This window comes from Biomphalaria glabrata, chromosome 14 (assembly GCF_947242115.1).
Source record: "Biomphalaria glabrata chromosome 14, xgBioGlab47.1, whole genome shotgun sequence".
NCBI lineage: Eukaryota > Metazoa > Mollusca > Gastropoda > Planorbidae > Biomphalaria > Biomphalaria glabrata.
This window is the reverse complement of record NC_074724.1, coordinates 15,535,590-15,550,406: the sequence shown is the minus strand read 5'-3', so window position 1 is coordinate 15,550,406 and position 14,817 is coordinate 15,535,590. Positions and strand designations below refer to the sequence as shown.

At 30.8% G+C, this 14,817-nt stretch overlaps 1 protein-coding gene across 1 annotated transcript in view; it reads left to right on the top strand.

Annotated features, from left to right (window-relative positions):
* LOC106078198 (uncharacterized) overlaps positions 1 to 13,515 on the top strand; it is a 37,689-nt gene extending 24,174 nt beyond the window's left edge. The window contains exons 17-22 of the mRNA XM_056010992.1: positions 85 to 231; positions 3,303 to 3,442; positions 3,895 to 3,998; positions 5,401 to 5,501; positions 11,965 to 12,090; positions 12,415 to 13,515. Coding sequence (XP_055866967.1) covers positions 85 to 231; positions 3,303 to 3,442; positions 3,895 to 3,998; positions 5,401 to 5,501; positions 11,965 to 12,090; positions 12,415 to 12,526 — 730 coding nt within the window. The 3' untranslated portion in view covers positions 12,527 to 13,515. The remainder of the gene's footprint in view (positions 1 to 84; positions 232 to 3,302; positions 3,443 to 3,894; positions 3,999 to 5,400; positions 5,502 to 11,964; positions 12,091 to 12,414) is intronic.
* The last annotated feature ends 1,302 nt before the right edge of the window (positions 13,516 to 14,817 follow it).

Genomic DNA, 14,817 nt, shown 5'->3' with positions numbered 1-14,817 from the left:
ACATTTTTTTAGTGGTTTGTTTTTTATTTTGAATCTTGAATCATATCTTTGAATTAAAAAGCAAATGATCTACTCTCTCTTCAGTGAAAATGCTGAACTTAGATTGCGATGTCTTGAATTAACAAACTCTGTTGAACGTCTCCAAGCTGAAAATGATTGCTCTTTGAGAAGATCATCTGATTCTCTTCAAAGAGTTCATTCTATATCAGGAATACTACAATGGATGAACAGGTACTTGATAAAATGGGGCTTTTTTTTTCTTTTTTTTCTCTTAATTATTTAAGTTCAATGTCAAGCTTTCAATTGATTAAATATACTGCTTTCTCAGTTGAACTATGTACCAGACCTCAGCTGAGAAAGTACAATGGTTAGATAGATGGGGAGGGATGGGAATTTTTTTTTCGTGTTTCATTTCCCCTTTTTTTATGGGGAAAAAAATCCTCCCCCCCCCCTTTTTTTTTTTAAATTTACATTTCATAGATAGAAATAAAATATTTAAGAATACATCTAGATCTTATAGTCTAGACTAGTTATGGGCCAACTGAAAAATAAAATATTCAAACAACAATAATAAGCAGTGTTCTATATTTTACAAGTGAAGCTTAAATGCAGAGTACATATAGTACACTTCAACATTTAATCAAATGGAAAAGTTTCTTACTTACAACAGTAAATATACTTGCAACAGCAGCTATTTTTTCTGAATTTTATTTAACATACGCCAAAACTTTGTCTACAGCAATTGACTAAATTATGAATTATCTGACGCAACCAGTTGTGACTCATAAATTGAAATGCGCAATATTATCATTTCTCCAATGTTTTAACTCTTGATTTTATATAATTTTATATCATGAGTGAAAATGCTACCTTTCAACTATTATTAATTCAAACTGTAAATCTATTTTCTCTACTTTACAACCCACAGTTTAAAAAAGGTATTTTGAATTTATTTACATCTTTTCTTTTTAATATCATTGAAGTCTTGCAATCTTGTATCAAGTTTCATAATCCCTAAAATGGTCTTCTTTCATAACAATCATTTCAATGAACCTCATCAAATAAGATGTCATTTTTTTAGATTCCTCTGTAGCCCAATGCTGGTTCAATTATTTCACATGTTTTTTCCTGGAAGAAAGACAGTGTTTTGTTTTTCTACTCCTACAACTTGCTTTCATTTATTCAACATGTTTCAGTAGTTCTTTGCACAGAGGGAAGAAAATCTTGAAAAAATGTCTGTAAGCTCACAGAAGTGAATATTATTTACAACCTTTACTTATTACATTAAGAAATAATTTTATATTAAGATAGTATTACTGGTGATGTCTTGTATAGTGCTGTGTAGGAAAAAAACATTGCAAATGAGACACATTGAGTTGTCTTCAAAGGTGATTATTAAAAGCTTTATTTATTACATCAAGAAATAATTTTATATTAAGTTAGTATTACTAGTATGTCTTGTTGCATCAGATCAATCGCATCCCGAAAGTCATTCACTACAGACAACTTGCAACTGGCTCAAGAAAAACTGGTCGCCCCCACATCTGTTAATGGATGTAATAAAACGGGACCTCAAATCAGTGAAAATCGATACTGACAATTGGAAATACCTATCTCTAGACCGCACTAGATAGAGAGAGACAGTGACCTAGAAAGCTATCAACAGCAAAAAAACATGGGCCTCAGCTCTGGAAGAAAAGTGTACCATGCGTCAAAAGGCCAGCTTCTCTACCACCAAAGCAAAAGCCACCTTAACCTGTGATATTTGTGAACAGGAGTGTCTCTCCAAAATAGGGCTCCACAGCCACATGAAAAAGTTTTCAAGATGAACTAAAGTCACTTTACAGCTGAAGGAGGCAAGATACATTCTATGACATTCTGAATCAGGTCAATGATACCATTGCTGCAAATTTTAATATGTGAATTGTAAAAGTAAAATGTCCCAATATTATTGGTATTATATCTTGAATTTTCACATTGTGAGTAAAATTATTTTAATTATTATTGCAAAACATGAGGTGGGCCAGATTAAACTTTTCTGGTAGCCCCAATCGGGCTGCGGGTCATAGTTTGGTCAACACTGGTCTAGATCAAAACCTAGTCTAAATCTACTAATTTGGATTAGATCTAGAAATATCTAGAATAGATTGGAATAATTGGATCTAGATGATCTTATAGATATTGACAACAAATGATAAAATAAAATTTAATTAATTAAAAACCCTTGAAAACTTCTGGAGGCAAAACTTAGATCTGTAGGCTTACATAATATTACTGAACATTGTCCATCTCAAAAGCATTGCTTGTCTTATTGTTGTTCTTGCAGAGATTCAAAAGCTTTCTCTCAGTTTAAACATTTTTAAGTGGCTTTGTTTTATTCAGTTCAATAGCTAGTGAAACAAGTAGTAGTATAAGATAAGATAAAATCATTGTTATTGATCCAATCAAATGGAAATTCAGTTAGACTACAATTGACAACCTCAGCGTAACTACTGTACAACAACAATAGCTCATACTTCAGAAATATCATGGCCAGCTCAAGCAAAATATGCATTTTACATTACTGGTCCATTACACCAATGGAATGGATTCAGGATTTCCTGATATATAAAGAACAAACTGTAATAATAAATGGCTTCAAATCAATACCAATAACAATAAACTCAGTGCACCTCAAGGAACAGTCTTAGGCCCACTACTGATTGTAGTCCTGCAGCAGGAGTCCAATGGGCAATTCAACTAGAGATTATTTGGTATTTTTATATTATAAGGATCATGTGTGGAAGTGGTATTTTATCTTTATGGGTTACAACTGAATTGGGAAATTAATATGACTGTGTTTTAGAGTTGTCTAGATAATGAAAGAATCAATTAGTGATAAAATAAAGAAAAGTGGGTGTGTACTAAATTATGGAAAGGAGTTGTCTTTTTTCTTGTGGACAACTGAAGGTGGGGGGGGGAGGGGGTGCATTGGTGGGATGCTTGCCATTTGATTAAAAGGTGCAAATTGACAAGAGTAAAAGCACTTCAAGAACTCAAGGGCCAAAAGGTGTGTGCTGGGGGAGTGAATATCAAATATGCAAGTAGATGTAAAAATAAAATTGTGGGGAGATGCATTCAAATTTAAATATATATATATATCAACTATTTAAACATAAAGGAATCAGTTAGTTGTTTTATACACACAATAGTGAGACACATTTTGCAATTGAATATGTTGCTTAGGATTTTTTCAGAGAATGTTATACAAAGTTGAAAATAAATTAATATACAAAATTTGTCTTCTATTAATAATATTTTAGAATGACAGAATGGAGTTTATTGAAAAGTACAGAGAATGAGTTGGAATTTGGCTTTTTGTGGCAGACAGTTGTATTACATATTGACTATTCACAGTCTAGCAGAAGAATTGTACAAGTTTCTATAAGACAACATTTGTCAGGTAATACTTCAATGTTTCAGTTTTTTTTTTTAATAGTTCTGTTATGCTCATTAGAACTTTTCTTTTCTCATTTGAATACACTTATATTGCTTACATGACAATAGTTTTTAGAAAATAAAACATTTTTCAGGGTCATAAGTATATTTCAGGATCAAAATAGTACAAAAAAACATAGATGAGGAGAAACAGCAAGATACAAATGTCAATTATTCTGGTCACATTTTTAGTCTGGCTCAGAACTTTATTCATCTCAGTGTACTGGCTAATTAGGCAGAAAATTCTAATTTGTTAATTTAAGTTTAATAATAATAAGGCTTGTCTTCGAGTCAGAAGATTGAGAAATGCAGTATTTCCATGGCTACGCAGCTGTGACCTACATTACTACAGAAAGCATCTATCAGTTTAGTTCTTTGTATGCAGGAATGAGACTCCTTATGTTATTCTTTCTTTAGAGAGCAGCAAACCTTGGGCTAAACTGGCTGTCACATATGCAGTATCAAGCATCAACTGTCAACAGTTACTGGAGACCTATCCCAACATTAGCCAGATGAATCAGGTTCAATGCTATTTTTATCTTATTTTGACACACCTTGGCTTAAATTGCTATGCTTGTTTGTCAGGTTGGAATTTCGTTGCAATTTTCTTTTTCTTATCACCATTTTTGTTGTTGTTAGGATGATAGACAACAGGGGCTGACTTGGCATCTAATTGGCCATGGCATTACTATACTCTCTGACCTTCAAATTGTGTGCTATATAGTAATGATGGAAACCCATTTCTACCTGTCCTCATAATAACTTGCATTTGAATTATATGTAATCTCAATGCATACTGGCCAAACCTTAGTTAGGTTAAATGACTTAATATTATTGGACTATGTTCACACCAGTAGATTCTAATGGGCGTTACAAAGAAGCCTTATATTGTAAGTTAATCATTATGAGCTATCTATGTATAAAGGATTGAAACTCACCATGGTATAATGGATAAAGGCTATTAAATTTTTTCAGAAAATGTATTGCCTATTATTACACTTAAGTCTGTAAAAGATTTTTTGTGATATTGTATATTATACAATTTTTTACTGTTTTACAAGCTAAATTTAATTTATAAACACCACTCTTTGACAGCTGCCCATTTAGGTGTCAGCCTAACTGACAAAAGCGTGGTTAAGAGGCGAAGTGCGCTTGAACTTGGCTTGGCTTGGCTACCCATTAAGGGGGCTCGAGGTTCGACATCCGACTCAGGCAGAGTTGTGTTTACTTAGCGCCAGAAGGTAGCACGGAAAAACCTTCTTCTAGATACCCCCTCCCCCCCCACTGGTCCACAACTGAGATTGGAACAAAGCGCTCTGAGCATGCTATAAGCTTGAAATTAGCGCTATATAAAAGCCATAATTTATTTACCTGGCATTTCCCAAATTCTCATTTATTCAGTCCAGTCCTGAGAAAGATCAATACACTTATTAATATGAGAAAAAATAGACTGGGCTAGACCCATTTGCTATATTAGCTTTGATAAATATGAGTTAGTTGGACCTGCATAGATATATGAAATACTGCCATCTTTGAGGTTGAGAAAGTATTCCATACTATTGTTATTAGTACAAATAGAGTTGAGTTATGAGAAACCGGAAAAGAATGAAAAAAAAAAAGAATACCTTTACTTATGATAGAAGATATTCTCAAAGAGAAATAAAAACCTATTATAATTCAGATCTATACTTTTGCTACATAAGCCTCAAAAAAAATATTTTTAAAAATATTGGTTACGCTTTCAATCTATTAATAATACATATGTGGGTTCTAACATGCATATGTTATTCTTCTTTTTCTCTTTCTCATTGATAAAATACTTAATCATGAATATTTTTTCCTTTTTTATTTTTTTTAGTGCAAACAATTTTAATAAAAGGTTAAAGAAACAATTATTTGAATCTATTTTGCACTTTTGTTTAGCTACTTCAGGATGTGTCAACTGTGATGTTTTTAAGCCGACAACTTTCTACAGAGTTAAAGTATGCTTTCTTGAACCATTATGTGACTATTGACAAAAATAGGTATAAAATGATTTTTTATTCTTATTAATGAATGTAAATTTTGACATACAATTCATTTTAATGTTTTTAATACCTGTACATATATCACATACAACATGGCTTTTTACAACGCTTATATCAATTCACTCTGTCTGGTAAAAAGCTTGTAAATGTTATTTCCCCCACACTGTCTCAGATCAAGCTGAAATTTTACACAATTATTTCGTTTAAGAAAAGATAATTTTATGGATCCAATCCAATGGAAATTCAGTTTGACTACAATTGACAACCTCAGTATTTTACCTGACAACACAAGAATCAATAAATATAAACAAACAATTAGCTAATTAATTATTGGTAATTCATTATTTTGTTTGGTATCACAAACAACAGAACACAACATGAAAAAATAGGACAAGACTATAGAGTACAGGTATAGAAACAATAGATAACTATACAATCTTCTATGTTTATAGACTCTCCACAAGCAGAGTGATTATCATGTTGGCTGGAAAAGCCTTGAGCCATTCAGGTCGTTCCTCCTCTTTGAAAAACTTTTTATAAATGCTTTTTTCTTGTAAGTCCAGAGCTCTTACATATTGAATAACATGACTGATCCAAACTCATTGATTCAAGCACACTTAATAGAGAAGCTTTGTTTTTTAGTTCAGTCTTTTATTGCTACTCTACTTTTTAGTCTGCTGATCTAATGAGTCGCTAAATTTAGGGATTTTTTGGTGTTACTCTGATCAAATGTGAATATTACCTTCTTCTTATTATCTATTTGGCTTTTGTTCTAGTTATTTTAATATTGGCTTAATCAAGGTTAACTAGTTTTTAGTTTTATGTTCCTGTTTGATTTGTAAAACTTTCTTTGAATAAATTTTAATGCTTTTGATTTTTTTAATAATTTCAACATGGGGATTTCATGATAACATTTTAGAGTTTTAGTTCATTTTTCTTATAAATTGTAAATTATAAATTTAATGAAATCATTTTTGTGGACTGACTTGTGTCCCTTAGGTAATGCTTGCAGACTACATGGAGATTTGAAAGTCTAATTTTTATATTTGTTGTTCAGATTGAAAGCACTTCAGTGCCATAAGAAGGTGATGTTGGCCAAAATGTATTATTCATTTTATTTTCAGCCCATAGGAAAAATATTGCATATAATTGACTTACTAGTTTTAATCCTTTTGAGTCCCAGTGAAATAATGGGCTGCAACAATACTTCGCCATTGGATTCTGTTCTTGGAAATTCCCTTCAGTTGGGTCCATGTCCATCCTGCCAGTCTCCTTCATGTTTGCTTTGATCCTCCAGCCTTTCTCTTGCATATTGTTTTGCAATTTCTTTCTGTTGTGTTTTGCATTTTGTGCCAAATCCAACCCCATTAACATAATTTGATTTCTTGTTCTTTTCGTGTTTGCTGAGCGTTACCCACAGGCTGTAATTTGAGATTTTGGTCAGCAATCTAGCATCAGTTATATGTTGCAAGCATTTGTTGGTGGATGCCTGGAGCTTGTCTGTATTGTTAGTTGTTACTCCCCCTGTGCCATATAAAAGAACTGCATTCACATTTGTGTTGAAGACACTGCCAGATGGTCTTTACTTTAATAAAATCATACCTGGCTTAGTTGATCCAATGTTTTACTTCTGCACCTCAGTTTTCAGTACCATTTTATTGTTATTGTATTAATAGCTTTTGAGAAATGGTTAGGTGTCGAAAATAAAATCACATTAGCTCTTCAGTTTTGTATGAAATAAAGACATTGATATGGTTAACAGAGTTGCCTACAAGTATGCATCTTGCATACGCAAATGGACACAAAATACTCGAGTATGGTTTGCTGCACATTTTAGATCTTACTGATCTAAATTAAAGCCGAGTTCCTTTCAATGTATCAGTTTTATATAGTCTATGAAGTCTTCAAACTGATTTGGAATTGATTGATTAGTTTAATTCATCTAGACTGGATCTAGAACTATTGATATTATACAATGTCACTCACAGGCACCTAGAATTTATGTAAATATAGATTTCAATTATTCTAGATCTAATTAAAGGCACATTCCTCGTCCCATATGCTAGGACAAATTTGTACAAATACTCCTTCTTCCCTAGTGCTATTAGAGCATGGAATGGCTTGCCTGAGCTAGCCAGGAAAACCAGTGACTTGGCAGAATTTAAGTCATTGGTTAATATGCATGACTAAATGCATGACGCGTAGGACGTAATCATCTTCTTTTTTGAAGAAACGTCTGTATTATATAAGATAATTCTAGTCTAGATCTAATTCTAGTCTAGATCTAGATGTGATCATGAATGTCTGTATGTACCAGTATTAGATTTAGAACTAATCTAGATCAAAGTACATTTAATTATAGATTTAAACTACTGAGTAGATCTAGGTTTAGTAGTTAAAAGCTCTAGATATCTGTAACTAAAATTTAGTTCTACTCAAAAGCAGCAATTTCTGCTATCTTATAAAGATTTATTGATTTCATTTCTTATCCTTTATGGAATCTAAAATAAAACAAGGGGCCTTTCTAGCTTTGCATAGGTCTCGCTCTAGTATTTCACTTTCATGATAGAAGAGCCTATAATTCCGTGGTGTTAAAATACCTTTAAATAGTCCTATGCCAATGAATTGTTAATGAAGCTGCCTTCTGATCTAGATCTATTGTAGACCGTAGATCTAGATTCGATTTTTTTATAAACCACTAAATTCAGGAGAGAGTTCTTTTGAGAAAAAAGTGCAAGGAATATTGGTTGAGCTTAACCTCTGTCTTGCACGATAAAGGGAATCAAACTGATGTTTCCTAACTCGCAGAACGTATTATCTGTGGTAGATCAAAATTTACTGTTATAGTTACTAGCAAATAAATAGCTAGGTTCCATTACTTATGAAGACCTAAATTCAAATAATGAAATCTTTGACATTCAAGGCTGAGTGTGTTTGCAAAAGAAAATCTTTAATTATGCTGACAAAAGTTATTAAATTCTTGATTCGTTGTGCCCTCCTTCAACACATCTGTTTGTTTAATAAAACAACTCCAAGCATCAGAAACCAGAATTATCTTACAATAGCAACATCTATTTAGCAGACTCAATAGCCCAGTTTTTATATTAGAAATAAGTCCAATGACTAATTAAGATTATTTGCATGAAAAACAAAAAAAATTCTTTAAAATGATTGTTGCTAGTGATTGTTGAGGAAGCTAAAGCTTTCATTGCTAACTCTGCAAAGAATGGTCTGATAAGAAGTAAATCTGAACTATTTCAAATTGTGATAAAACATTTCCAGTGTCAGGATACATTTTATCGAAATTGCCTATAAACAAAACTACTTTTATAGAATTATGTGTCACTGAGCTAGATAAGCAAACCTTTACATCTGGTTTAAATCTAATTTCACTTGCAACAAAAATTCCCATTCCTTTGAATGCATTTTCTGTTCTCTATTATGGAATGATCATAAAATCATTCCCAAGTGAAAAGAACGGCATTATTCTAACATATTCTAGAAAAGTCTATGACAAAAACTAAAAGTTAAATATTTTGACAAATGCACAAAATAACTAAACTGTCTTAAATAACATTTTACTGTGTTAACTTTAAGATTGCTGCATTGTATGTTATGTGCTTGAATGATTTTTAGTCTTTCCTGAGTATATTTCTTTATATTTAGAAAAATACAAATTCCCATTTGGGCATGTAGGTATCTCTGGGTTAAACATAAATCAGTGTGCCCCAATGTATTATTCACAGCATTCTTTGTTGCCATAGCCTAACTACATCCTAACATCATCGCCAAAATACATTATAGCATAACTACATCATTACATCATAGCCAAAATACATTATAGCCTAACTACATCCTAACATCATCGCCAAAATACATTATAGCATAACTACATCATTACATCATTGCCAAAATACATTATAGCATAACTACATCATTACATCATTGCCAAAATACATTATAGCATAACTACATCATTATATCATTGTCAAAATACATTATAGCATAACTACATCATTATATCATCGCCAAAATACATTATAGCCTAACTACATTATAACATCATAGCCAAAATACATTACAGCATAACTACATCATTACATCATCGCCAAAATACATTATAGCATAACTACATCATTACATCATTGCCAAAATACATTATAGCATAACTACATCATTATATCATTGTCAAAATACATTATAGCATAACTACATCATTATATCATCGCCAAAATACATTATAGCCTAACTACATTATAACATCATAGCCAAAATACATTACAGCATAACTACATCATTACATCATCGCCAAAATACATTATAGCATAACTACATCATTACATCATCGCCAAAATACATTATAGCATAACTACATCATTATATCATCGCCAAAATACATTATAGCATAACTACATTATAACATCATAGCCAAAATACATTATAGCATAACTACATCATTACATCATCGCCAAAATACATTATAGCATAACTACATCATTACATCATAGTCAAAATACATTATAGCATAACTACATCATTATATCATAGTCAAAATACATTATAGCATAACTACATCATTATATCATCGCCAAAATACATTATAGCATAACTACATCATTACATCATCGCCAAAATACATTATAGCATAACTACATCATTATATCATAGTCAAAATACATTATAAATAGCATAACTGCATTATTACATGATTGCCAAAATACATTATAGCATAACTACATCATTATGTCATAGTCAAAATACATTATAGCATAACTACATCATTATATCATCGCCAAAATACATTATAGCATAACTACATCATTATATCATAGTCAAAATACATTATAGCATAACTACATCATTATATCATCGCCAAAATACATTATAGCATAACTGCATCATTATATCATCGTCAAAATACATTATAGCATAACTACATCATTACATCATCGCCAAAATACATTATAGCATAACTACATCATTATATCATAGTCAAAATACATTATAAATAGCATAACTGCATTATTACATGATCGCCAAAATACATTATAGCATAACTACATCATTATATCATCGCCAAAATACATTATAGCATAACTACATCATTATATCATCGCCAAAATACATTATAGCATAACTACATCATTATATCATAGTCAAAATACATTATAGCATAACTACATCATTATATCATCGCCAAAATACATTATAGCATAACTGCATCATTATATCATCGTCAAAATACATTATAGCATAACTACATCATTATGTCATAGTCAAAATACATTATAGCATAACTACATCATTATGTCATAGTCAAAATACATTATAGCATAACTACATCATTATATCATAGTCAAAATACATTATAGCATAACTACATCATTATGTCATAGTCAAAATACATTATAGCATAACTACATCTTTATATCATAGTCAAAATACATTATAGCTTAACTACATCATTATGTCATAGTCAAAATACATTATAGCATAACTACATCATTATATCATCGCCAAAATACATTATAGCATAACTACATCATTATATCATCGCCAAAATACATTATAGCATAACTGCATCATTATATCATCGTCAAAATACATTATAGCATAACTACATCATTATGTCATAGTCAAAATACATTATAGCATAACTACATCATTATGTCATAGTCAAAATACATTATAGCATAACTACATCATTACATCATTGCCAAAATACATTATAGCATAACTACATCATTATATCATCGTCAAAATACATTATAGCATAACTACATCATTATGTCATAGTCAAAATACATTATAGCATAACATCATTATGTCATAGTCAAAATACATTATAGCATAACATCATTATGTCATAGTCAAAATACATTATAGCATAACTACATCATTATGTCATAGTCAAAATACATTATAGCATAACTGCATTATTACATCATCGCCAAAATACATTATAGCATAACTACATCATTATGTCATAGTCAAAATACATTATAGCATAACTACATCATTATGTCATAGTCAAAATACATTATAGCATAACTACATCATTATGTTATAGTCAAAATACATTATAGCATAACTACATCATTATGTCATAGTCAAAATACATTATAGCATAACTGCATCATTATGTCATAGTCAAAATACATTATAGCATAACTACATCATTATGTCATAGTCAAAATACATTATAGCATAACTACATCATTATGTCATAGTCAAAATACATTATAGCATAACTGCATTATTACATCATCGCCAAACTAAATCTTAGCTTGATAACATCATACATATTGCAAATTTGTTTTATTTTTTAAAGGTATTTTTAAGCTGCTATTAAAACCTGAAATGTATTTAGTCTATAGGTTGTGTAATACTTTCAGCTTATTTTAATATTTAGACCCATAATTTGATATATGTCTAATCAATCTTATCACATATTCAACAGCTTGACAGTAGTTTTATCGGACAGATTGACGTGTCAGAAGATAAGCATGACAGCATCCTTGGTTCCTAATAGTTATCCTTATCAACCATTAAATTGGATCATTACACCATTAATAGGTCATACATCGTAAGTTGTTTTTTCTTTTATAGTAACTAGCATCAGCAATGGAAAAAATGCATTCCTTTATATTTTAAAATAACTTTTCCTCATACAGTAGGAAATGTATTGTTTTGTTGCAAGTGATTGTTGCACACAAGAATGTTTTATTATCAATCTTCTGTAGAGAGGAAATGTAACAGGAAATAATCTTTTGATAAGAAAGTTTTTCTTTCTCATATCTTAGTTCTTAAATATATATATATATATATATATTTTCAATTAAAACTAATATTCTTCAAATTATATTTCTGTTTGCTCTAGAGTTTGTAATCATTAACTTACATTTCTCAGATTGGAAGCTGTTCATAAAGCCATTGAAAGTATACCTGGAGGAGATCAGTATTTCACTCAGCTCCTAGCAGCAGTACAACTCTGTATGACTACATCTTTGGCTCAACATTAGCAGGAGTCATATATTATTAAGTCAGCAGCATAAATGTCAATGAGTTTTTAATGTCATGAAATAGTTTTTTTTTTTTTTTTTTTTTTTGTGTTGAAAACTTGAGGAGATAAAAGAAAAAACAACTGTGTAATGGTCTAGCATAGAAACATTGAGTTTGTCAAGAAAATTTTTTGTTTTTTGGAATCCATCTCCTTGAAAACTACACTCTTACACTTTTCAGGTTGCTCTCTAGACTGAGAGTGTTATTTAAATGTCACAGACAAAATATTTCATCTTTTGTTTAATAGATTTAGATAATCTGTCAATTTAAAAAAGTTACTTTATAATGTTTTGTTGAAGTTTCTTCAAATTTTGTTTTGTAACTAAAACCGCATTGTTCTAAATGCGAAACTGTCAGATAGTAACTAAAATCTAGGGGAAAAGTGCTTGTTAATTATTCATTTTGCCTTGAGTGGTGCTCAGTTGAATGTCTTGATTTTGATACAGAAATTGATTACAATAATGATTGTAACATTTCAATGCACATATAACTCTGGATTCTATGTTACTGACACACAATGAAACTGGCAAAGCTTTCCTCTCTTGTCAGTGGGTGTCCCACTAAGCTCTTTTGATTCCATCAGTATCTCTGATGAATAGCTAAGTAATTGTGTTATTGGTTTGATCACTATCACTTGATTTTTAGATAGATGTAAAATACACAATATCAAATACATATTTATGATTTGAATGTACATTTGTATATGTTCTCTTGAGAAGGTTTATGAATGCAATATGCTTACAGTAAACATGTGTATTATGTACATTATCACCTTTGAATATAAATTCTATTACTGTCATGAATGTACAAAGATATTGAACTCAGTAGTAGGCTGCCATGTAAAATTTGTTGGTATTTTTGTAGTTTAAAAACATGGCACTATTTATAATTTTTTCTTTATGTAAATATTCCTATGGTTAAATTAAAACAATTTTTAACTCTTCAGTTACTATGCCTTTTCTGAATTTTATGTTCATTTTACCATGTCTAAAATATTTGCACTTAGGAAAATTTCAGGCACCAAAATTATCATTCACCTTCACCTATCCCTTAGTCTGTTGGGGCACCACACATGATATGTTCACCATCTTTCTCCATTCCTCTCTGTCTATTGTATGGGGTCCAATCACAGTATCAATCCTTTTTTATAATCTCTGGCATTCCAGTCTCATTGTACAACAAGGATGTACTTTTACTACAATGAAAATGATATATGATAAATAATAATGATAAAGAAAATATAAATGCATATAGATCCAAAATGATGTGAAAATTCAGTAATGGAATAGTATTACAATTAATATTTAATTAATATTTTAAAATCAATACAATCACCTTAACTTATAAGGTTCCATAATATTGTCCACACAGTGACAATCTTTCAAGACAACAACTGGCAATACACGTAGATCTATATTCCAGCCAAGAAACTGTTCACCGACGACGATCCACAAGTAAAAGTTTATAGTCGCATCCAAAGCTCACAACTTCACAAAGCACCACCAGGTCTGGATATAGCAACTCGCATTCTGGAATCTTGAACTTAAGACTCTAACCTCAGTCCCGAAACTTGAGACGAAAACCCCAGACAGACAAACTGAGATGAAAACCTCAGTCCTGTAACCTAAAACTGAGTTCTCACTCCTGACACCTGAGACCCAATAGAAAGATAAAGAACAGATTCTTCTAATAAATGAAATCCCGATATTGATGAAACTATCATAAAATCAAACAAAGCATTGGGTTTATTAAAAGAAATTTCTATAAATCAAATAAGAACATAAAACTAAAATGTTATTTAACCTTGGTTAGGCCAATAATAGAATATGCATTCTCTGTTTGGGACCCTCAACTCAGGAAAACATTAAGAAACTGGAACAGATACAAAATAGAGCAGTGGGATTCATAACAAACGAATATTCACATTTGACTAGAGTAACACCTTTAGTAAAATCACTAAATTTAGAAAGCCTGCAGGACAGAAGACTCAAAAGTAAAGTTACAAAGTAAAGTAGCAATTATACATAAAACACTGAACCATAATCTTCAAATACAAAAACAAAAATTAATAAAATACTCAGATAGACACAAAGGCATATTCCTCGTTCCATATCCCATATCCTACTTTGTACACTGGCAGTGTACGTTTTTCAAAAACTTATATAAAAAAAACTATTAAAGTTTTTTCTATTTTTTCTTTTGTTTTCGTTTAAGAACATGTTTGTCTACGTTTTGCCACGTGCTGTTTGAC